General features: G+C 38.4%; 1 protein-coding gene across 1 annotated transcript in view; it reads right to left on the bottom strand.

Annotated features, from left to right (window-relative positions):
• The window catches only part of LOC147229277 (nuclear factor of activated T-cells, cytoplasmic 1-like), a 53,656-nt gene extending 51,082 nt beyond the window's left edge, over window positions 1–2,574 (bottom strand). Inside the window, exon 1 of the mRNA XM_086154621.1 lies at window positions 2,145–2,574. Within this exon, the coding sequence (XP_086010747.1) occupies window positions 2,145–2,163 (19 nt within the window). The 5' untranslated portion in view covers window positions 2,164–2,574. The remainder of the gene's footprint in view (window positions 1–2,144) is intronic.
• Between the last annotated feature and the right edge of the window lie 23,926 nt (window positions 2,575–26,500).

Below are 26,500 nucleotides of genomic sequence, written 5' to 3'. Positions count from 1 at the left end.
TGACACACCTCCTCACTTCAGGGCTGACTGACTTTGGTTTGAATGCGCATGGTGTCAGTGCACAACGATGCAACACACTTCTAACTCCTACACAGGCTCACCAGTGCTTTCACTGTTGCCGCGTGGCGTGATCTCAGAAGTTAAAATAAATAAATAAATACATAGAGGAAAAAAAAAAAAAATCCTTCTTTAAATTTTCAGACATTCAACATTGAATATATGATATTTCCGAAGAGAAAAATACGTCCATGTTTAAGGGTATTATATAAAAGCATCACAAACAGCAAAACTGTGATGAACCGTACTGAATTTGGTCATATCCAGTCTGACACTTTATTCTAACCTTGGTCAAATGCACTGACTTTGGAGATATAACTTGTGAGATTTAGTAAGAAATGTATTTTCTGCAAACAATTTTATACCCTCCCGTGTGATGTCACTTGCTCTGGAGCCTTTGTGAATTCTGCGAAACATCTCAACAAGTTAAAGTAATTTAAAAAGAAATTTCTGGATTTAGTCTGTGATTCAGATCTGCTCCAAAATATAACAGCGTCTTCCATGGTTGAAACTCTAAGATGTTTAATGAAAACGACCTTTGTTATTAACTGTAATCCTGCTGACAGACAGGCAAACAAACAAATGGCAAAAAAATCACCTTCTTGGAGGAGGTAATGACTCACTCTGCCATTCAAAGCCATGTGTGTACAGTTGTTTGCTGTGGATTCGAACTGCGCTGTAAGCAAAGTTAATTTGAAAACACAGACTACCACAGAGATTATAGTATGTTCTTTCTGCCTTCCACATTTTTTTTTCTTTTTTCAATTTTGCCATCGGGATCAAAACACTTTCTCCACATATCCAAACCAGCATGACTAAAGAATGGATGAGTTTATCCACAGGGATTGTGGTCTATGCTGGGCTGAGACTGACAGGACCTCAGGGAGAGATAGGTGGTCACGCACAGAAGTCATCTGCAGCCTCTGGAACTACGAGCCCCCGGGCCAGCCGTTGCACATGGCTGACTTTGGGCTCTGGCAAAACACCAAAAGAGTGTTTTTGTTTATCTATGCATCTGTGTTATATGTTTGTCTGATAATAAAGCAGCCCTTGGCATTCTGATGAGGCAGTGAGTGGTTAAGCCTGTCTCCCTGCCAAGCAAGCTACCCGGTATCCCTAAATGCACACATCACACTTCTCATCCTTCCTCACTCACACACACACACACACACACACATGCACACAGCCAAACATCTGTTAGCAATTATAAGACTGGGACTGAAATGAATAATAATAAAACCCGCACCCATTTGTCTGCAACCTCAAATACAAAACGAGACTTCTAAATCCACAGAGCCGGTGACATCAGCACTGGAGTACGAAAAAAATATATATAAATAGCATCTGATTACAAAAATCAAACTTTGTGACGTTAGGTCAAAATAAATGACCAAAAAAAAAAAAAAAAAAAGCTTTCCTATGATTTGCAAGCTGAATTTAACTCCATGCTGAATTGACTTCATAGTAAGCCATGCAGGCTGTTCTTTATTGCCTGACTTCTAACTTCCAGGAGTGCAATATTATTATGTGAAACGAGTAATCTTCACATTCTTTATGATAGATGGAGTGAGGCTGATGTGCACGTCTAATGCAGGTGAGTCCTTTCAGCAGGACACGGCAACAAGGCACCCGCTCAACACCTACATTCACCACGCAACCTGGCGCCAAATAAGAGGGCGGCCAGGGACGCCTATTGCCGTGGATGTTGAATCAGGCATCACTCAACACGTTAAAGTAAACAAGAAATTTGACCCTCCAGCAAATCCACGAGTTGTATTAAAATATACCTATATTGAAAGATATGAGGGTAAGATTGGTAGAAGAGTGGCTCAATGGCAGTTTTTTTTTTTTTGGTTTTGTTTTGTTTTAGAGGACGTTTCCCCAATAAATCCATGTGTTTGTTATCCTCACTTGACACATGATAATGTGGGAGTGAGGGAGACAATCTTGACAGCTCCAGTCCACGCCGATAGCGCGGTATTTGAACTGCGACGGTTGGATGAATTGACTTCGGCGACAACCCGCATCACAATATCCAGCAATAAAAGAGTGAAGCGCAGGAGCAAATTCTTAAAACGAAATTTTACCTTCTTCTGCAGACTTCATCTCGGCGGCGAGGTGACGGGCTGGAATCCCCTTTCCTTACTGGCGGCTGTTTGAAAGCTGAACTCGTAACAGACGCTCGGGCAGGTCCTGCATTCAACAAGCGATGCGCAACTTTCTCCGAATGTTGAGCCAAAAATGAGCAACGCCAAATTATAATATTGCAAGGGTGAGTTATTTTCATGCACTCTTATATGTGACCATACTTCGCGGTGGAGTCAAAACCACATCTGATGGACAACTTGTCCGCCGCGTTTTGGTTGCGCGCATCAAACCGGCGAGGAGCGCAGTGGATCTCGATGCCCGGCGCAGGTAGCGCTGCTCGTAACACCGCGGCCGGGGTTTGACTTTTTTTTTTTTTTTTTTTTTTGTCTTTTCCTCAGCCCAATGAAAGTTTTTCAAGAGTCTCCCCAACGTCGATGACGCAGCGCGGTTTTGTCAGAGGGGCAGGCACCGGCGCTTTTAAAGCTGGAAAACACCCTCCGCCTGCGCGCCGCCCATCTGCGGGATGACGCGCTGGGCTACTGCAACCCCCTGGACGGGCAATGATATTTTTCCACCCCGGGATCCCACCGGAGGTGTGGTAGTGTGTGTGTGTGTGTGTGTGTGTGTGTGTGTGTGTGTGTGTGTGTGTGTGTGTGTGAGAGAGAGAGAGAGAGAGAGAGAGAGGCCCCAACCCCAAATTTAATGCGCACACTATCTGAAATAGTAGTCCCTATTGTTCGAACTTGTGTTTTTTTCCTAACACCCTTCCCTCTGGTCTAAGGTCGTAATTGAGACGATTTAGGGGGTTCATCCCTTGAACTATAAAGATTTGTTCGGAAAATTTCAATTTTTCTTATCCTATATTTACGACTTTAGTCTTTTACGTGATCATTTCATAAATCTATGCATACAATGCATACCACTTATTAAAACTTTCTGATTTATTTGGAGGCTACCAGGTAGGAGTGGTTGTGCCTCCTGGGGGGCATCAAAAGTGAGGATTATGTTCAATATTATTCAATAATATTCAGACATTCTGTGTCGACATTGTTAAAATCAGTCTTCCGATGTTATCAAACTTAATTTACAAACATGTTTCCAATGTCAGTGGCAACTGAGCTTTCGCAGCTTCTGCCAAAAATAACCATTGTTGAACAATGATTGCTAAAACATATCACACTGAGGCCTATTCCCGTTAAATTTCTCATTGTTCAGTCCTCAGTGATACTCTTTGCACAGGGATTAATGGTGTTTGCCAAAAAATGAGGCGTTCATTATCAGTTTATGTATCAAATGATTTTCTGATTACCCTTTATCATAGTTTAGGGCTTAATTTTAGGGCACTGAATTAAATAAGAACTGAAAAACACTTCGGGTGATGATTTCTGGGGGTGATTGGATTCCACAGAATGTACAAATCAGATTGACTGCCAATCTGACAGTTTTATCATTAAAAGAGCAAGTTTAATGTTCATTTCTTAAAAAAAAAAAAAAAAAAGATATTTTTGAATGGGATTGTTTAAACTGATGCATTGAGTTTTAATATTATATTATCTAATATTAGGGTCAGGTAGTTTTGAAACCATTCCATTAGTTGCGTACAACCAATACTTATCCATCCCGTAAAATACACCCCCCATCATTTAAAAAAAAAAAAAAAAATATATATATATATATATATATATATATATATATATAAAAATAAAAATAAATAAATAAATGAATAAAAATAAATAAATAGGATGTTTGTTAGCTGCTATGTGTAGAGTAAAATTGTCTCAGTTAAGCTCCGGTATAAATCCTTCAAACGAGGAGCTGATTTCAAGAAAAAAAAAAAAAAAGAAAGAAAGTCTCCTTTTAGTTTGAAAAGTAGATGGCAAGCCTGAGGATGATCACATATAATCAAAAGCAGATTCAAATTGGGGGCAGGCCGACTGTGGGGCAAACATATCCAGACGGCACAGGGCGAAAGAAAGAGCATACTGTGTTTTCTTTGCCTACAGTAGCTCGCTTTCTGGCGTCAGCTGCGGCTTGGCCGTTGTGCACGTGTGAGTTCAAAGATGAAAAAGCAGCATCACATACTTGGGATGAATTATGATGCAAACCGGTGGTAGGAAAAAAAAAAAAAAAAGGAGCTGCTCAACTGATTGGCAATGTCAGCAGGACGGCTTCACGCTAGTTGTTGAACAACTTGACAGGCCTGTGGTGTGGCATGGTTCAGTGGCAGTCTGAAGTCTTATCTTGATGGATTCTGTGCTACCACGGAAAGCACCATTAGCTACAGTGCCTGTCAACAAGAGCACTTCGGACCATCTTTACGGCAACAGACATAATAGGCAACAGGTCATTATGTAGTCCCTACTTCATTAAAAACAGCGTCGGGTGAATCTCGAGTCTTGATAGTCCGATGCCTCTCACGATATAGGTTACACTTATACCGGCACCGGTCTTTCAATGAACGTTTTTTTCTTTAAGCAACATTGACGTGGTAGAATCGGACAGGGTTTATCATTCCTCTTTGTTCAAATGCTGTGTCCCCTGACTTTCGCACTATTTACCACTTTGTGCAGCTCTTATTTTAGAAGCTTCTTTGTCGTCCCTCCCCAAGGGTGAACAACTAATCTTCAAATGAAATGATTGCAGCGCTCTTTTATATGAATTCATTTTTTTAGAACCTTTCATAAACCTTGCTGCAATTCTTCCTCTAGCAGTGTGACACAGGTTCAAGTTCAGATCTCCAGTAAAGTTTAACTATACATGAGGTAAGCTTTTTAAATCAAAGAGCATCCATACTGAGACCATGACTTGCCAGTATAAATCATATAGTCTTGGACACCGTGCTTCTTTGAGGGGCCAGATCATAACCTAATAGAAGTTTAAGTCCAAACAGCAGTGACTATAAAAACGAAATTCACTTGGGCTCGATATTCTGATGTCATTAAGTAACAACTGATGTGTGGCCTGATGATTTCTCTTGTTTTTGCAGTTGTCTCTTTGTGACAGCTTGCAAGTGATGGTTGTGGATTTTAGTTTTAATTTACCTCCTCCACTATTTAATGCTTAACATAACACGGCTACATGAGGTCAAACACTTGTAACTTAAGAAAACACTCAGGTAACAATTATGGAACATCTTCGTCACTTTGAACATAGCATAACCAGTAATTACTTTTGTGCAAACATAGAAATGCACAGTGTAGAGAACCTACAAATTCTGCCAGCGGTTCATTGAAGTGTTTTCGGAGCGCACTTAAAAGTGATGAACAGGTCTGGATGTGTTTTTAAACTTTTCTGTCTGCTTTTTCTCTCTTTTTTATGATTTTGGTACAGACACCCGAGGAACCCATGGTAACAATGCATGAGAGGGTCGAACTAAAACTACAGCGAGAGAAATAGACATATAACACATGCGTAACCTGGAATGTTATTTGCACTGTCCTCCTCTTTTGTTGCCTGATAGATAATGTAGGTCTTCTGTTCTGTAGATCTGAGGTTTGTGTCTTTAATTTGTGCTCTGTATGAATTCCCTGTGCTTTTTTTTGAAATAGTAATCAGACGTTGTCAAATGTATGAAGGAATTTTGCCATCTTTCAGGTCTACCGTATGCACATTCTGTCAATATCATATTGTTTTTGTTAAATCTTTCTGAGTAACTTTCATTATATGTTAAATTCAAAACCGTCAGAGGTTAAGCGCCAAATAGATTATATGTATCCTGGAAGCAGTTGCTTTTGCTTGACATCTTCGCTGGAAATGTTCGATTATGACTTATGGTGGCTCCTCATCTGGTTCTGTGAAAATTCACATACTGAGCGGCCACAATATTTCTGAGGAGAGTGTTCGAGACATATTCAAATTTATGAGTGGCCTGCTCCTTACTCGTATGTTTCAAAGAAAGCCATCGGGGCTTCAAAACTTGTAAACGAAAACACGCTGCTCTTTGTTGTGCTTCTAATGTCGCAAATTTCTTTTGCTCTTCTTCCATGTTTAGTCCATTGTAAAGTAATAAGTATGCAAATGCAAAAGGATCATCACTAACTTGGTAAGATGTTAGACATCTAAATGCATAAAGGTGTTTCGAAATGCTCCACGATTTTATAATTCGCTGGGTTAACTGCTTCAGTGTGTCGTGTAAGTGTCAAGGGATTGGAAATCATTGCCACTGATGCTGATGATATAATAAATGACAAGTGTGAGGGTTTTCAGAAAGAGTGTTGTTAATGCCAACCTTTATAGTGTTTATTATCTGTAATTTGGCCATGAAGTCAGGCTACGTCTACACATGGCCAGGGAACCATTTATAGAAACTCTTCGTCAAAATGGACCAAATTTTGACAGGTATAAATAATCACATCGACAGCTTTCCAAGCTACGGGTTTATTTGTCTTGTCATATTTGTTTGTCTAGACATCATGAATGCTACTAGTAGGAAAAACAGACTGACACTGATTTTAATATGGATACTAACAAGCTACTCAAATCAACAAAAGTGAAACTAACTCTGGGTGAATCCCAATGATACATAAATTTTAAGGCTGCAAACCCAAGCCTTTCCCTCAAGGCTGCACAGTTAATCCCGTTTTATTACAACATATAATTCATCTTTGACGTATCCGGGGAAATGCGCACACTGGCATCTTGAGCCCCCTATGCTATTATTATCTATTTTCAAAGTTTTTCTATGAGCCACAACTTGAATCAGTCATCTTTCAATGTGTTTCTACATTTTGCATGTACAGCCTCTTGATCTGAGTTAACCGTGATTACTAATCATTTTTGTCTAGAATGATGGTGTGACAGTGTTAAACGAAGAAGTCTGCGGTTCATGGAGGCAAAGTGTGAATGGCTGCAGTCAGTTCATCTGTTGGGATGATTGTAGCACATACACACCACCACCACATTGAACACACATCTCTACTTCCCCTCTTTTCTTTGTCAATCTTCGATTGGATGGAGGTGCAAACATGAGTTTTCATAATGGAGAACTACTTGGAGCTATATTTGGCGTGTCTGGACACCGCTGTATGTTTAGCAAGGGTTTTTTTTTTTCCCCCGGAGATTCCTCTTATGAATAGGAAGTAACTTATATGTCTGTCTTGCACACCAAAGGTGCACGGCCGTCATTGTCACGTTGCCATTGACTAAGATGATGTGACAGTAGAAATCGGGGAGAAAAAGAAAATTCTTCCAAAAAATACGCTTTTGTTAAGTGAGCCTAGCATCGCAGAAGGTTTCACATGAAAAGTTCGCTTGAAGAAAAACCCATCAAATCTTAAGTGCTGATGTCTTACAACTATAGTTTAGCATAAAACACATATCAAGAGACCATATAACCATTTAACTCCTGCATGAGAAACAACTGGAATAATTGAAAATGATTGCAAATACACCCATAAGCCATTCCTGATTGCCAACAAAGGCCACATCTATTTCAACACTGTAAAACCCTGAGAAAAAAACAAAAATGAAATCATAAGAGTGTAATAAAGATGCTCATTGTTTGTTATTGTCTATATATGGCTCCGCAGGGTTGAAATATCTGCACATCGCTCGAACTTATTAGCAATAATTAAACTCAGTTCATGTTGTTTCTTCTGTGATTGGTTCTGCTGACGGTGTGAGTTTTGATAAAAGCTCCACTCGGGGAACTGTATCTTACCCACATGCGTAGCTAATTCAAAACCTGTGGCCAATAACACTTTCTATAGGTCAAAAATATACGAGCGATGAGACAATTTTCCAACACCTCTAATGCAGATGAGTATTCGGGCAAGAAGTCCTAAGAGAGCAATGCTGTCAGTTTCAAGCAAAATAATGCATGCAAAAAGGATTTTTTTCTAAACCCAAAAATTGTATCCATTCAGTTCAATCCCAGTAATGTTATAAGATTTTGAGAGTGGATGGTTTTATGTTTCTTGTCTATGACTGTCGTATCCAAGTCCATGACAGTGATTTAAACAGAAGTATATATGCCAAAGCCATTTTTACTGCATCTTGGCTGCTCTACATTATAACACATTTATAGGCCAGCACAGCCGGAGTACTGGTTATGTGAAAGGTTACCCACAAATCAGAGCTTGATCTTGGTGTCTTGAATCATTTTGTCAACTAAAATCAGAGGTGGGTTTGGCCCAGCAATCATTGTTTCCACTGTTTACATTGATTGATTTATAAGTACGTATAACATTTTCTCAATTTTACTGTTAGACATCATCAGTCATACTTTACTGATTACATGAAAAACAACCACAGGTAATCTTTTACCTCTATAGTTATATTTATGCATCATTTCATTATATATGCATCATTTTCATTCACAAGCGTTACCTGTTTAATGGTTGGCATTTGTAATAAGCATCTGGAATTACAACGATTTATTATCACACACACGCACGCACACGCGCACACACACACACACATATTTTGCAGCTTGGGGATTGACGAGCCGGCTCAAGGAGATGTGGACATGATTTCTTCCAGATCTAGCAGGCCACTTTAACAGCTTCGCCATGCCAGCCCCTTATACTGTTAAAATTCCCAGTCTACTTAAACATATAGCAATGGTTTCACCAATTGTGCTGCCCTATCCTGCTGTCTCAACACCTGTCATCACCTGCTTTTAGAGGAAATGAGAGATTGCAGCCCGCTATTTTTGCTCATCTTTCCGTTTGAATGCGAAGGAGATCTTACACTTCACTTGTCTAAAATGATGAATTGTATTATCGCCATGAAATTTCATTATACAGTATGTTTCCTTAGCTCTTTTCCTTTATCTACCTTTAATATCTGGGATGGAACTGGGCCTTTTAGAAAACGTGTCCAACTAGTTGATTTAAGATATTTCTTGCTTCTCGATTTAAAGGAGAATGGTCATTAAAAAGAAGCCAATATTCGCCTAACCATGTTTCTTCCTGACTGTTGTAATGTAAAGAGCAGAGGGAAGGGTGGGTGTGTGTTGTAGTTCTGTTGTTTCCCACTTCAGAGGGTAAGTGTGTGTTTGAGTCCTCCTCAGCTTTGAAATTATTTTATAAGACAGGTTTAAACAAGATTTATTTGACCCATGAGGTTATTGCACTATTAGTACTATTAGTTTATCATTTATGCTATTAGTTTATCGCTTACGCATGCTATGTATGGTAACTGATCAAAAGAGTGGAGATGCCAGCAGAATTTATTCCCCTCCAGTGCACTTACTGTGGTGGAGTAATTTACATGTTCTTTTTGGAGTACACACCCATAATGAACCTGGGGAATGTCAATCACACTGTTGTTACTTTGACTGTATTGGTTTTGGCGTCTGATTGAATAATCGCAAATTAAAAAAAAAAGGTAGATTCTGGCATTCTCTCTTGCAAAAATTCAAACGGTAGTCTAAGACTGGCTGACTAGGAGTCAAGAAAAATAACTCTGCGGGACATTTATGTGGACGGGGGTCAACTGAATGGCCAAACCTTGTCTTGTTCTGCCTTTCTACCTCCTCATTTCTGGAGTCAATGCCTTCCTGTTAATGGAGCCACTGTTGGGACCCCATTTCTGTTTCCCGTTGTTTGTAAGAGTTGCCTAGAAACCATAGCAGCTGGCAAGGATTTAAAAAAAAACGAAAAAAAAAAAAACTTGTGCACCGGAGGGCTGGAAGTTTACAATGTCAGCATATGTCCAGTCCAAATACATCTTTTACAATCCAAATATGATATATGGACAGAGGTGTTACTCAAAAGCACCCAACCCTTTTTGTAACCATCCAATAATGTGTCAATAATAGTATTTAATATGAGATTGTAACATAAGAAAGTGCAGGGTATTTATGGTACCTTAAGGTATGGTCTTTAACATACCTTTAAATCACTGCCTGTATGTCTGTTGCTCCAGAGCAAATACTGTAGTGAAAAGAAAAGAAAAGAAAAGAAAAGAAAAGAAAAGAAAAGAAAAGAAAAGAAAAGAAAAAAAACAACTTTTGAATGTTTAACTACCAGCCATCATTATCTATATCAAAAAAAAAAAAATCATTTTCTAAAATATAATATGTCAGCTGAGAAAATTATCATGGCACAGCCCTTTTTTTTCTGATGCTGTTTTGTCTTAGCTTGCAGGGCCTGTAGACCCACCTTCAATTCATTGTTTTTTTACGCTGGTAATGACTGATCTTAGATGCCATGAATGAAGCATTAAAAGCATAAATGGTCAGTAAGTAACACAATCAGGACACGTATTCTAGCATTATCATCGTAGGCTGAAGGACGATCCACAAGCCATAGCGTTGAGGAAGACGATGTTCCACTGCTGGATTTATTGTGTTACTACACATTTCAAGGATATTTCCGTAGTTTAACGGATTTGGGTCAATTTCCAGAAGGCCCGGTGCCTGACAAAATAAGCGAATAACATTTTTCTCCAAATTCCCATGTCTATTTTCCCAGCCTGCACGTAATGTAACAATAATAACTAAAAGCACTGCCCGCAGATGGCTAAACTGATATCTAAGACATATTGAAGTTCTTCTTTGGTAATCGGATTTATTCAAAATTCACTCAGAGCTACAAAATGGACAAAAATTGGTTAGATTGTGTTGCTTGTCATACTTTGCCATAAGTCAGTCAACCCCCGGCAGGCGCTAATATAACTACAGAACTGTCCCAGAAAATTAGAATATTGTGATAAAGTTCTTTATCTTCTGTAATGCAATGAAAAACACAAAAAATTACTTTTTCATGATATTCTAATATTTTTCTTAAGATGTAAGCCATAATCATCAATATTAAAATAATAAAAGGCTTGCAATATTTCAGTTGATTTGTAATGAATCCAGAATGTATGACATTTTCATTTTTGTAACTGCATTACAGAAGATAAAGAACTTTATCACGATATTCTAATTTTCTGAGACAGTCCTGTTTATCAAGAATGCATCACATGGAGAGAACGGTGTGGCATTTAAAAGTAAGACGACTCCGCTGATGCTGAGTCTTGACCTCCACATCCTTCACATCACCTGCTCTCTGATAGCACAGATGCCAGATTTACATCAGGCTATGTTCTGCTTTTTAAGGCTTTTACAATGTTTTAACAGCAACCACACACACATTTCAAAGCGTGTGGTGAGCGCGCATGACAAAGACAAGCCATACTGATTAGAATGTGTGTCCGGATGAAAAACTCATCAGGTCAGAATGACTCACAGGTGGCTGAACTCCACAAACCAATGGTCAGTTTCACATCAACTACATAGGAGAAAGATTTATTTCTTTTTCTCTTAGGCCATTTTAACTTATTGACTCAAATTTAGATAAAACCAGACATAGTTAAGTGCTTCTCCGCAGGGGTACAACATGCTGCTCTACTGTTGATGGATCTGTAGACGTTCCCTTTCACCATGTAGCCTTATGTGTCTCCCCAGTCTCTTGAAACCTGATCTAATGGTATGTTTTTCACTTGAATCCTCCGGTGGTGTTCCTGACCTCAGACAGTGATCCCAATCAGGAGGAATACCCTGATGCTGCAATTTGGACCTTCTGTGCTGAAACCAAATAGTATAATCGTGTAATGAGGGATCCCTCCTCAGGAAACATACTCAAGTAGGAAAACTGGCTTCTGCTCCTGCTGATAACTCGCATGGTTTATTATAAAAGCACAATTTGAGTAAGTAATAGTCTCCATTTTCAAATTACCATTTCTGCTCAAACACTGCGGGGATCTGGGATTCATTTTTTTAGTCGCTTTTCAGTTGAGGCTGCCAATGTTACAGTCATATTTGCTACCCACAGTAAGAATCAGCATTTTCAGTTAAAACATTGTAATATTTTCTTTACAGAGTGACTCAAAATGTAATGAGTCACAAGCTCCAATTCTTTTCCTACAAGTAAACACTGTCATTGTCTGAAAATTAAGAGTCTGGTGCAGATTGTTCTGTGGCTGGGTGGTAGCCGGGGCAATTAATCAAAGGTTCGGGGAAGAGTTGCGGTGAACAGCAGTTCATATTTCCTCGAAGTCAGACAACTGTCAGGATATTCTTTTGTTCAAGTATGCATAACTTTTACCGATACTAACCGCGCAGGGTGGGAATGCATTGCCACCTGTCTCGGGCTTGTAGTTAACATCCAGATGATTTGTTTTCTTCCTCTAAGGGGGATTTATGAGAGAATATTGGCCAATAAATTTGGGGCATATAGTGTTTTAGAAATAACCCAGCAGGATCGTGAACACAACGCAGCTATGAGTCGATGTAGTCAATCGGCATTGTCTTGCCATTTAATGGTCTGAAAAATTGCACGGCCGATGGATTCTCACATATGAGAGAGTCCACATTTGCAGGTGGTATAAGTTAATAAGGTTAATGGTTGGTCCTGACAAACCTTTGGAGTGGCACTTGAGTTACTTAAAATATCACCTATTAACACAGGGTCACACAAAATGAGCTTAAGCCACGGTGTTATCCTATCAATAGTTTTTACACCTAAACCTTACCACAGCCTAAGTCTATCAAAGCGGTACGGAATTTTCACTGAAACTGTTGTTTGTCAGTAATCGGTAGGTAATCGGTCAGTAATTTGGAAAATAAATTTGTGTACTGAGCATTTTGTGTCCATACTTCCATTGGGAATGATTCTGACTGAATTTCTCTTGGCATTTTTGTTTTCATTCTGTGCTACCGATATAATTATGACGTATTAAATTTGTCATTGGGGCTGTGTTTCAGTATGACAGGAGACAACTGTGCATTGTAACATATCATGGTTGCAGTTGTACCCATATCGTGCAATATCCGTGAGTAACTGAATAATCTTAGCCCTAGGGATCAATTAATCAAGTCGAAAATAATATGTTTTATTAGATTATAGATTTTCTATAGAGCACTGGTCAATCCTAAATAGGTTAACACCATTGCATATGGTATTGAAATGCTTTACTGTAACACAAACAGACTAATATTACTATTAGAGACAAACATTCAATGAAAGTCAGAAAGTCCTCAGTCCTTCTTAGTTTGTTAACGTGTCAGTTCTGGCAGCAGGAGGCAGTGTTACTCAGCAGCTCCAATGTGTCACAATCCTTGCCACTATCTACGTAACGGTTACGGCTTCTGGGAAACTGTCTGGGCCCATAATCATCCTCCAGTAAAAAGAAATTTTGGAGACACAACTTTGCCAAAGAAAAATACACAAGCATGCCGAGAAACGCACACACGTGCATAAATGAACATATAGAAAGGTATGCGGCTACGGCGTGCACATCTGCGTCCCAAGAAAGGTTTGTTGTCACATATAATGGTTCTCTATTCTTGAGCAATTGTGGTCATATGTACAAATACATCTGGACAATATAATATCACACATCATCACCTACACACACACTCATCCCCCGTCCCCCCTCCCACCACCGTCGAACCTCAGCACCCCCCTTCGCTCCGTAAGAAAATAAAACTCAGGTCTTGTCAGAGGGAATCCCTACTCCCCAGGCTGAGAATACACACTCCATACCGGCCCCTCCGACATAATTCTTTTCCAACTGTCTGAAACCACCCTGACCCAACATCGAGAGTGACTCAGTGCCTCGGCTTCCCGCACTTCCCAGAAGCTATGCCGGGACATGAGTGAGGACCTCCACATGAAGAGATTTCCCGGGATCTGCCTCCCGTTGGAACACATTAGTGCTTTGTCTTTCTGTGCCCCCTTATGGGCTTTGGAGACCTAGAACATCCTCAAGGTGGAAATTTTGCACTAAAAGTATTTACATTCCATCACATGAACCATATCTTTGTCCTAACTTTACATTAGGTGTTTAATGGCCACCTTGATGCTTCTGAAAGCATCCAAGTAGTTTACGACAACCACAGATCAAATGTTTTTTTTTTTTTGATCGCTCGGTTCCGTGGTGCACTTTGGGATCCAAAGATGCTACATCTTATGTATCTCTAAAGGATCCTTCGAAAACATACCAAGGACTGTACTCCATCTTTAGGATTATTTTCAAGGAAGCACCTGTGGATCCCTGACTGTCCTAAATCACCTACAGTCCTCTGTGCATGTAATATTTAGTGGGCCATGACCAGTGAAACAAGAGCGGAGAGATAGCCGGCGGTGCAGAGAGCAGCCCATTTCTGTACTCAAGAAAATGTCACAAGTAAGATGGAAACAACAGAGTGTAAATTTTCAGATGCCGTTATAGCTGTCTGCTTTTTTCAAGCGCATACGGTTGCGAGCCACGAAAGTCTTTATTTCTTGTCAGCTGTAAGTTTTTGAAAACAAAACACAAATCAGATATTTGTGTTGTTCTCAATTATGTTCACAAATCTGTGTTTAGAATTACTTTATTGATAGGGGGCCTGCTGTTTGTTTCACAGCTGTTGTGACAGCTCAGATTTACCGTCTGGAATCCATTAAACGTCAAATGTCTGAAGATGCTTGCTTCTTGCGAAGATCCGCTAATTAAAAACATGACACAAATCAGTCATCAGAGAATACAACCGTAACCCCATCACCGCCATTCTACCGTCTTCTATTTCGCCATTTCAAACACAAATTCCTCCGTTTATTCCTCTCCACAAGAATCATTTTGGAATCTCTTGGATTTTACTGTTACATGTGTCTAATGGTTTCACCACTGAGGCCTGGTTTAGAGTATCCTGTCTCATGGGCCCAACATCTGCCTGGCAGGCTTAGACAGATGCCAGCTTTAACGCTCCTCCTTCAACCAGTTGGCTCAATTTATATTTCCATTAATATTTCCCCATCAGCAAGTGCCCTCTTTACTTAAACCTTCACTTAATCAGCTCACCTGAGCTTGACAAACTGTCCTTTTCATATGCTTAGCCACACCCTAAACCCCACCATTCATTTCAACTGCAGTAAAATATTAGCTGAATCCTGACCAGAGTTGCGGGAATCAAACTATAGATCATTTGGTTTAAGCACGTGGGAGACAAGCATAATCATGGAGGAACGCTATGCGACACCTGCGAAGAGATGGCATAGCATTGTGCTGAATCTCCTGTCCTGCAGGATGATTCAAGCTCTGTTTCTAACATGAGGAGGAAGTAGCAGCTGCCTGACGTGGGTAATTTTTTTAGTCACTACCAGTATCTTTTTTTTTTTTTTACATCAGAGGAAAAACTTGCATTTGTCACAATTTATCATGAAAATACTGTTTAGAAATGATATCGGTGGTGGTACTGGAGGAACTCTATTTGATTGTCTTTCTAATTTAAGAAGGAATGATAACATTCCATTTAATATTATCGGCGTGTCACATCACTGCTGAATCTTTGCCTTGGATACACAGTGTGACCTGGTGACAACATATTATGATGCTAAATGGAACAACAGATTAATCGTGGGTAATGTTTTTTTCATACATTTACACATTCTAAGTCAAAGTCCAGATACAAAAATGAAGCCCATGCCCAATACATTTTTGGTTTTGCCTGTAGACAATTTCATTAAAACCACAGTACTACTGAAACTTAAACTGAGACATACCCGCTACATTTAAATCATATTTTTATCTTGCTAATCTCAGTTCTAGAAGTACAACATATGACATTTTCCAAAAATTGTAATACAGGAGTATATTTCTCAACTTTCCTATTGATATCAAGTTCCTGTTTTCATATTGCATGGTGTGGAAAGCCTTGAGGAAAACCAAACTGGAGATTTATGGTTGAACAAGGACATGAACTTAGTTGGTGTGAGACAAGAGGATACAGAGAAATTCTAGAGGTAGATGATTGGCTGTGGCGACTCCTGAAGGGTCCAGCCAAAAAGAAAATGACAAGATGGTGTGGGATTGTAAGATCCTGTCTTAGATTCATGTAGTGATCGAGGAGAGGAGCGTTTTTGGGTGGTGTCCACTGCAGAGACATCAGACTAGACCTTCTCTGTAGGTGATATAAAGTACTGTGAGAAAACAAATGACAATGACAACATATGTCAATAACCAATAAACAATCTGTGCAACTACTTGTTGCCATCATCGTATTAGAACTAAACTTTGAAACAAATCCCAGATGTCAATATATGATCTTTCCTTTATTCATAATAATTTAGAATGACAAACATATTTCCTTTTCATATTTGTTCATTCTTCACTGACCATATCAATGAATACCAAATTTCAAGCCTTTACTCAGAATTGACCGGATTCCAATTGTTGATGCTGCTGAAGCAGATTGGTTGAAAATAACTTTTTTTTAATCTATTTATTTTAAGATAAAAAAAAAAAAAAAAAAAAAAAAAAAAAAAAGAAACAGCTCATAAAGCCTTTGCTGGAAAAGATTGAGATTTTGGTAAGCGGCATGTTGTCTGTAGCGTTTTTTCCAACTCAAACATTCCATTACCCTGATTAGTTGTTTGGTTGTGCATTCCGTCTCTGATTGGTTGTTGTTCTAGCCAATTACATCCAGAGGCATTTGGGTCTGCAACCATTGCTGGCATCCATTTGTGATCTTAAAGGAAGTGATGAAGACCAGGTCATAGGTGAACATTTGGAGATAGAAGTGTAAAAGCCAAGCAATGCATTTTCATTGAAATGAGGGAAACTTGGGGAAAATGGGGGAGGGAAAATGATTAAACAAATTTAAGAAAAAAAACATAAAAGGTTTATCGGTGGAATGCGAGGACTTGATTCATGCACGGTTCCAAAACAGGCTTGTCCAGAGACCAAAACATTGGGAAATAGAATCCATAAACAGCATGAACTGCACGTGATGGTGAGTATTCTTTGGCTTTGATAATCTCATGATTTTGAGTGGGTTCACTGGCTGCAAATTGTACAAAATAACTGGTATCATCCACATCAACTGATGCAAGGCCTACCAGAACCAAATATTTCCACAGCCAAATATATTACTTATAAATGTACAAGTAGTATATTTGGTATTTATGCAATTATGAAACCTGTTTGATGAAAGAACAGGGATAGAAAGCTGAGCAGGCAAGACTATTGGCTATGCTAGTTAGCTGAACATTTGTCAACCAAATGTTGTGCTTGATCAAACCGGGTTTCAGGATTAACAAAACGGGTGGGAAACATATCACTACATCCAAACCAATGCGAAATACAAGTGTAAATTACTGGCAAAGGCAGTCCACCATTTTTAAGCTATAAAGCATACACTCCAACTGTTAGGTGCTTGATACAGGCCAGAGGCCCTCATTTTCAGGGAAGGCCCAGGGCGGCCACTAACAGACTTTTCATAATATCCATTTACCAAACAATTGTATCATTGCTGATTTAGCTGGTCCAAAAGTAGCTTTTATGGAGTTAGTGTTCAGTATAGATACTGTATCTATATTTAGATATATTGCATCTATATCCAGGCAAGACTTTAGAGTGCAATATTGTGCGTTGACAAATATATATTTAAAACTTTTGAACATTGAAACTTCTGGTGTGTGTGCAAATTCAGATAGATAGACAATTGCTAACATGAAATATGCACACCATATATATTCACTTATTCATTTATTTATTTGTTTCGTAGCCAGACTATAAGCTAAAACTTTGTGGTTGTTGATTTCAGGTGACTTGATCTCTGAAATAGTATAATCAGTTTTTTTTTTTTGTTTTGTTTTGTTTTTTGTTCTTGAAATCACCTTATGTTATTGAACTGAATAATAATGATCAAAAGTTGCTGATCCATTTCAGGAGATGGTTAAGATAATGCAAGCTGATCGTATAGAAGGGGAATCACCCCAAGAACTGATTTCTTCTTAAAACTACTTTAGTGTGTATTATAAATTCATGGACTTTTGCTGCCATCTGCTGAGCATAAAGCATATTGCATCATTATTCCACTGCATACACTGATCGATCGAATGTCACTATGATATATTTCTATGATTGTATTTTCTTATTTTCCACTCAGTATAATTCTTTGTTTTTAAAGTGTCTTCATACTATTTGAAAGATAGATTGCAGTCTGTTATGAGCATTTTCATTAAGTGGGAACAAAAGCATACAGTTGTAAAGAAGGAAACATCTTCTAACCACCTGTTCAACTTGTAAAATGCAAAATATTGACATTATTTGGAATATTTTGTTCTTTCATATATGGTGAAATTTTATATTATAGGTATCTGGCAGATGCTTATTTCTTTCGTTTTTTTTTTTTTTTTTTTTGTTTTTGCATGTGGGAGTCATACAGTTCTTTCCAAACTCCACATATGTGTGAAACACATCCTTACATCAACTGACTCATCTTGTAGAGAGATTTTTTTTTAAGATTATATTCAAATAATGATGTAACTGTGAGTGATGTAGATATCAGTTTGTCAAGGTTTATTACAACAATCTATTGTTTGACTTTTTAAGGTTAGTCAGGATAACGTTTAACAGGAATGGCATATCTGACCTCTAGTGGCGAGCTTTGTCTCTGTTTCTTGCTCCAAATGTATTTTCATTTTTACAATTGACAATAATTTGCTGACAAAGTTGTGTTTTTGTTCCTCCACGGGAAAAGGATGAAATCTTAATTTTTGTCCCGAAATGTTAATCTTATGTATGGTTTTATTCAATTCCCCCCTTGTTGTGCAGTAAGTATTAAATGTCACCATCATACAAAACCACCATGCTGAACACATTGGTTTGAAGACCACCTACCGCACCAGACAGATTCACTGCTTTTAGTTTTCCATTCACCTTCAGGTGTTATTATTCATTTGTCCTTTGTTTTCATTCCAGAAATGCAGTCAAAGTAAAATAAGGGGAGCTTGATACTGAATAATATTCCTCTTTTTTTTTTTTCGCTGACATTCCCAATGTAGACATGAGAGATAACCTCTTTGGTGTGTGTGTTTGCGTGTGTGTGTGTGTAAATGGGTGAATGCTGTCAACTCTAAAGCTCTCTGAAATTGCAAGGAGTGTAAGCACTCTAAGTTGAGACCATTTACCATTTACCTAATGCAGAGGCTAACCGAAAGAAAAATCAATCAAGTCACACTGGAACATTCAGCGCTTTTTTATTTGCACTATATACCTATTCTGTTTTAGGTTCACCCATCAGATCATGGATATCTTTGCATACAGCCAAATCTGCTTTTTCATTAAGTTTAGTAATGTTTTCTTTCAACTTCCTTTCACGCTCAGCTCATACCTCTGTCAGGCCCATTTGCTTTCGAATGACGCCCCTCACAGGGCAGATGCTCTCTTCTGAAGCAACACTAACTGGTAATGAGCATTCACGTCAATCAGCTGCTGCTCTGATACTTGACTAATAAACATGCGTCAGAATATGTACAGCTATTTAAAGACCCATTAATGGATGTTTTGGAGAGGAGGGGTCTTTTTCTTGTCCAGCTGTCAGTCTGTGTTAGGCCCTTCTCTCATTAGCATATGTCTGATCAGCACTGTCAAACATGTAATGGCACACACAAGTGTGTGCACAACCAAACACTCACGGGTAAACAAGGACTATGTGAACGCATGCAAAAATCCCCTACGTCTATCACTTTGCTGCCTCCATGTGGAGAAGACTTGACACATCTGCATAAGTTGCCGGCACTGGGGCGTTGATCCTCTTACACTGGGAATGCCAGACTATCAAGCAAGGAGTAACTGTGGTATTCTTTTAAGACCTGGGTTTTCAAATATTATCTTAGGATATATCTTAATAATAACTGTATTTATTATTTCAAAAAGAATTGATAAGATCAATCACTTGAAATGCAATTCAAACTGACCACAAAAAATAGAGTATTATCAAAATTATAAAACATTTATGTCAGTTGTGCAGAGTGAGTACTTTTGAGGTAACCTTAGTAGGTATTTATGTATTTATTCATTCATGTATTTATTTATTCATTCATTCGTTCATTGAATCAAATCAGAAATAAGGATCCCTTTATTCTTGAACTCAACCTTTGGCAATTATATTGAACAAATCTTGCAATGTCCCTAAACCAGATTTATGAGGAATAAACCCTGCTGGGCCTTGTTTTGACTGGCACCCACATAAGTAAAAATAAATAAATAAATACATTTAAAAAGAAATAAAGAAAAGAAATAAAGGGCAAGAAGAAACACTTCTTGAACATAATCAGTGCTAAACATTTGAATTGTAAATTGTAGTCTTGAGGGTGTCATTTATCACTGTGGTGTATTTGTATTATTTATTTATTTATTTATTTTAATACAAAAACACATTTATATGTAAATTATTTCTAAATAACATTTCCAAACTAATTACGGTGCTTTGTGGAAGGTACTAGTTTTAGGGTGCATTCCTTAATTTACAAAGAAAATGACACAAACCACATCCATTAATGTATTTACCTATTTTTAAGAAAATGACTAAATGTCAAGTTTGCTTTGATTGGGATAGTTCATTAAGTCTGTGAATATAAGAGAGGGCAAATCATTTTATTTGTTTGCTTTAATATCTCAGCTCCAGGGTGTCATTTTAGCTTGTCTGTATATGTCAAACGCCATACTTTCCAAATCAGCACATTTCTCATTTATGAGGACAGAAAAACAGCATTTTTTTTTTCTCCCCGTGCCTGCATTCTGAAAAAAAGTGTATTGAATATTTCTTTTGTAAATCATTTACTATTTGTCAAATGTAGTCACCACTGCAGGCACGGTATGAACACACATCACCAGACAATAATTCAACAATGTGATTACCGGTGACAAGCCACAAAGGGATATTACTTTGACCTGATAATTATTTGCACTGTTGTTATGATTATGAGATATAGTCGGTATTTACTCCAGGGGAAGCAGTCTAATCAGGCTACTAGTGTAATTAAATAAACCTGCCCAGGGCACTTATTGACTCGCTAATATGTCCGATACCATATGACTGTTATGACCTGCCACTTGCAGACATCCATCCATACATGTTAGCCATGTGACTGCCTCTGTTGAATTAGATCATAATGCAGGCAGCGCTCTGATAATGATGAAACAATGAGTGGAAAAGACTAGTAAATGTGGTCACATACAGTCTCCAGACATGTATATTTTGACTGAAATGACTTGAATCACAAATATTGAGCATCAGAAAAGAAGGCTATAATAATTACATGATGTATTATGAAAATAATTTTTGTTGTTGTTTCTGTAGATTCTGTATGCACTACAAAAGAAAGAGCAAAATGGAGTCATATTAATAAAGGAACACAGAATAAGAAACCAATGTTGTAAGAAAAAAAGAAAAAAAAGAACAATTACAAAAAAGCATCCTTTCATGTGTGATGTAATTTGAGATGTTCAAAGTATAGAAGAGGGTGATTTCCAAACAGACGCCAACTTGACATACACATTTTGTTGATACACACAATGATTTACTTTTACTTTTGCTTCAGTTAAAAAACATCTCTATATTCTCTAAACTTTCATTTCATCAAGATATGTTGTCACGATACTCTTAAAATGCCAACTTTTTATGTAATTTATTTCGTCAAGATTTGAATTTAACATGAAAATTAACTACATTGTTATTTGATTTAACTAAGCAATTAATACATTGATGTGTTTTAATCAGATAAACCTGGTAGTTTTCTAGGAAGCATAAAAAACACGTTATCATATTCATATCAACCACGTGTCATTTTTTATTTTTCTAGCCAGTTAGACTCCAATGAGTTTCCACCAAAAACTCATTCTGTTTTTAGGTCCTAGTGAATCAATAACAAGTCCAAGATACCATGTCATTATCCATAAGTTTAGTGTCTTGGCCTCTTATTTGTCATGGACATATCAGATCAGATGTTGTTATTTTCTGTGGATTTTGCTGCAATTTATAATCCTCTGAAAGGGAGCCATGAATCCCTGCTATGCTTACAATGGTGCTCTCATTACCAAATAGAAGAGATTTACTGTGGAAAGCTACTGATTTGTCACAATGTTGAGTCAGATTGAAAATATGCTACTTTGTTCATTCTTGTGCTGAACAAAGAGCAAATGCATCCCCTGAAAAAAGAAGAAAATATCCAGGCGAATGCAAAACAGCTAAAGCTAAGTGGATGACACTGAGCACAAGACTGAATATGACATTTTTTTTTTTTAAAAGAGGATTGCAAAGACACTCAGTTGGATGTTACCTATAAGGGACATGACCTCACTTTTGTCTGACAGAAAAGCATCTCACAAATAAAAACGCCCCTCTTTGCAGTGAAAAGTGATCTCAATGATCTCTTATGGAATTGTTTGTGTGTGTGTAAGTGTGTGTATTCGTGCATGTGGCCACACAGGGAGGAGAAGTTTGTGCTTAAAAAAAAAACTGGTGGCACAAGCACTATAGACAGCAGAGAGGGGTTTCAGAGAATTCCCTTTCTGTCCCTTTTCCCCATGCATACACACTGAAATCCAGTCCAGTATTCAACCATGCATAAAAACCCAACCCCAAATTATTAATTCGATAAGACGATTAACAATGCACTTTTTTTTCCCAATTAAATATATCAGGCTTCAAGAGAGGGCTCTTTTACAGTATCAGTTCTTTTCCCCCCCTTCTCATCTAAGTTTCAGGTCAGACATTTATGGGGCTGAGCCTCTAACAGGCCACAGCCGGGGTCAAATGTCAAACTGCAATTGATGTCACAGCGCTCATATGGCAATGGCTGATGCATGATTAGTCACATATGTACATTTAGATAATATGCTTGTCCCCTAATCTATTAGGCGCTGCTCTGCTCTTCGCCCTCGACCCCTAATGCACTCCTATGTATTTATGGTCAATAATTAAAAGGGAAAAGCATGCATTAAAACCGATCTCTACTTAACAGATCTTAACTAATGAGATTAGGATAATGAATAGGCCACTTTACCAACTTGGCCCAGCACAGTGGCCATTTTGCTGACAGGTGCTGAATATGACAAGGTTAGCATCATAAGCCCTTTCTTGCCGAGGGGGTTTAGGTCATGGATTAATGGTGCAGGAACAGCGAAAAGAGGCCAGCCTATTTGTATAAATGCATTAATCCAGGAAGAAAAATACAATGGACCTTGACTCATTTGGTTTTGGATTTCATAATTCTATGAAAAATGAGTGGCATTTTGTTTTGCAAACACGATTGGACTATAAGTACTCTCGAGGTAAGAAAGTGCGCGCAGAAGCAGAGATTTTCAAAGTGGCGTGTGAAAGAAAGCAAATAATGTAACAGGAGATCCAGAGAATTTAACAAGGTTCACTCTATACTATAACTGATTCTGAAGTTTCTCAGCATCTGTACCCTTGAAAAAGAGAACCCCCCCCCGAGTCATTAATATGATCAAGCTTCATCACCTCCATGCGCCATCCCTTCCTCTCCCCTACAGCTTTTATTTCTGCCATGGGGGAGACACCTGCTGTATATGTACAACATCAGCTGTGAATGATTCTGAGGTACAAAAGGTTAATTTTCAATTTGCCCAGTGAAGGGTTAGCGTTACAATTTGACCTGCAAATTGTATCTCTTCTTTAATACCCTATCATTTCATTTTTGGACTCCCTTTGTAGTTTGAACTCGGGGTGGCTATATTTGGTAGTGGCCATCTGTTTATTATTTAGCGAGTGCTTGGATGTGCAGCCTGACTCCATTAGAGAGCGAGATGAGGAGAATTGGTGCTACCTGGCCCTAGCAGGGTCTTTACCAGTCTCCCTGGACCCATTAAAATCCTGTTAACTTTGATAATCCCTGGCAAGAACTTGGCCTTTGTGGACCACTGACCAGGGAAGGAATTCGCCCAAGAGCCACCGTTTAAGAGTTAATAAACACATCAAGCTATGTGCCGCTGCTTTTGAGCATCAAATAATGATACCTGATACGTTTACATCATTCCAAGTGGGGGAATTTTCCGTCTTGATGCTGTTACTTTATTCCGGTGTGAATTATCCTTGTCCTTCCTTTCACCTTCACAGTTGACCCTTTAAATTTCATCTGGCCCATTAGGTAAAAAGCTTCAGTGTCCACATTCACACCTTCCCTCTGGCATCTACTTATATAGAAAGATTAGAAAAAAGAGCACTGCATAGAAAATTAAATTAAGGAAAAATAAATTAATGAAATGTAATAATTGCAGAAACCAGTCTTGTGTTCCTTGGATAGTTTGAGTTTGAATTTATTTGAAAAGAGGGACAAAACATATTAATGAACATGTACATGTAAATATGCAAGATTATCGCCGAAGGCTAATTTCCATCTTTAGTCCCTTTAGTTAAAAACACAAGATAAAATGAATAAGGCAACAGTAGGTACAAAACACAGGACAAAGACAAACTTCACAAACTTGAGATACATGCAGTCTGGGCAGTGTTGTGATGACAATGTTGTTCATCCAGCAGCCAGGCGTTAAGATGTTTGGTAAAGAGGTTCAGAGATGGGAGTTCACGTATGGTGTTTGGTATTGAGTTCCAGGTATGTGATGCGTGGACAGTTAGTTAGTTACAATTTAATGGTTGAACTTTTCTGTTTGACTTGTGAGTTTAGTTAGAACAAATCAACATAGAGAAAACCCAATGGTATTAGGTTATACGCTGTATTTTACTAATAAAGGTAGGGTTAGCAAATGTCATGAAAGCCGCATGTCTAGAGCTTTCTTGAAATTGCTCTTCTGCTTTTATTTACCCACTACTAACATGGAGATTAGCAGTAAACATGGGGTATGAAACTGCATTTCTTCAAAAGAAAAACATCATACACGGTTTGGCAAATCTATGTGTTCATACAAAAATCCAATGTTAATTCTTACACCATGCAAGAAATGTTGACTTCCAGATCTTTCCAGCTTCACTTATCTAGTTGTCAGCTTCAGTCACCAGCCAACCGGCTGCGTGTATTGCCTATAGCTACAAAACATGGATTCCAGGTTATATTCTAGAGTAAAAGCGTAAAATAATTGTTTTCCAAATCAAACCTGCCATTTCTTATACACCATGATAAATGCAAGGGATGATTGAGTATTCATTAATTTCTTTCTTTCTGTTCACCCAGAGCGTGTGCGTGTGCGTGTGCGTGGGCGTGTGCGTGTGCGCGTGTGTGTGTGTGTGTGTGTGTGCGTGCGTGTGTGTGTGCGTGCTGGGTGTATATATGTGTGTGTATATGTATGTATAATATATATATATATACTGCTCAAAAAAATAAAGGGAACACTTGAACACCACAATGTAACTCCAAGTCAATCACACTTCTCTGAAATCATAGTGTCCACTCAGGAAGCAACACAGATTCATTTTGACTTGTTTTAAGGACATTACATCAAAGTTGGATCAGCCTGGAGTTTGTTTTTACACTTAAATTTTGAGTGGGATTCCTAATCCAGACCTCCATGGGTTGATACAATTGATTTCCATTGATCATTTTTGTGTGATTTTGTTGTCAGCACATTCAACTGTGTAAAGAGCAAAGTATTTCATAAGAATATTTCATTCATTTAGATCTAGGATGTGTTTTTTAAGTGCTCCCTTTATTTTTTTGAGCAGTGTATATGGGTGTGTGTGTGCATATGTGTGTGTATGTGCATGTGAGCGTATATATATACATATATATATATGTGTGTGTATGTGCATGTGAGCGTATATATATATATATATGTATGTATGTATGTGTAAATATTCTTTGTGAATTCCAGTAAAGAATATTGCCAGATTTCTCAGTGAGTTGCATAGTTTGGTTAAGTGAAGCAGCTGCAGCAGTGGTCTGTTTGGATGCTGAAGCTGGCCCTAGCAGGTGTTGTGAGGGCTCCAGCATTAACACCAACACCTGGTTTGAGGCCTTGGAGACCACATGCTGCACAATGCTATTAGTCAGCTATGTGGATCACAGATAGACAGAGCTAAAACTGGCCTCAAAGAGATAGTAGCAGACCCCTACCCACACACCCGCCCGCCCCCCCTTCTTTTCTCCCCTGATAACATTTTATCATTTGTTTTCAAAGTCTTTACAGTGGATATTTCAAAGCGAGCCATTCATTCTGAAGTAGGCCCATGCTGCTCCGGAGTAATTTCTTCTTGCCATGAATAAAAATTTAAATTCCTCACTGCTCAATAGGAAGCAGGAAGGACCAGAAACCACCAGCATGTGTAAAGAAATTCCTGCACCCTTCTGTTGGCAATTATCAGAAACGGCGGAGGGAAGGGGGGGCATAATGAAAGCCACGGTGGCACTGCCCCTCTATCTTGAACGTGTCTTGAAGGCCTGCAGTCAAAAACTATCGACTCGCCTTTTATGATCATCTACTGTATAGCGGTGCTGATAATGTGAGGAGCAAAAGAGGGATGCTTCATCTTTTTTTTTAAGTAACTTTGAGAGCATGTGCAGAACCAGAGAGGACCATTTAACATTCCCCTGTAAAATGGCATCTGAGAGAAAAATCTCCCTTCATTTATACAACATGTGTTTGCTACTTTGATGTTTAAATGAGCTTAAAATCTGCTGATATG

Source organism: Fistularia commersonii, chromosome 11 (genome assembly GCF_037954325.1).
Source record: "Fistularia commersonii isolate RoL2024-O1a breed Wild chromosome 11, RoL_Fcom_v1.0, whole genome shotgun sequence".
Classification (NCBI taxonomy): Eukaryota; Metazoa; Chordata; class Actinopteri; order Syngnathiformes; family Fistulariidae; genus Fistularia; species Fistularia commersonii.
Note: the sequence above shows the minus strand (reverse complement) of the source record. Positions and strands in the feature narration are given on the sequence as shown.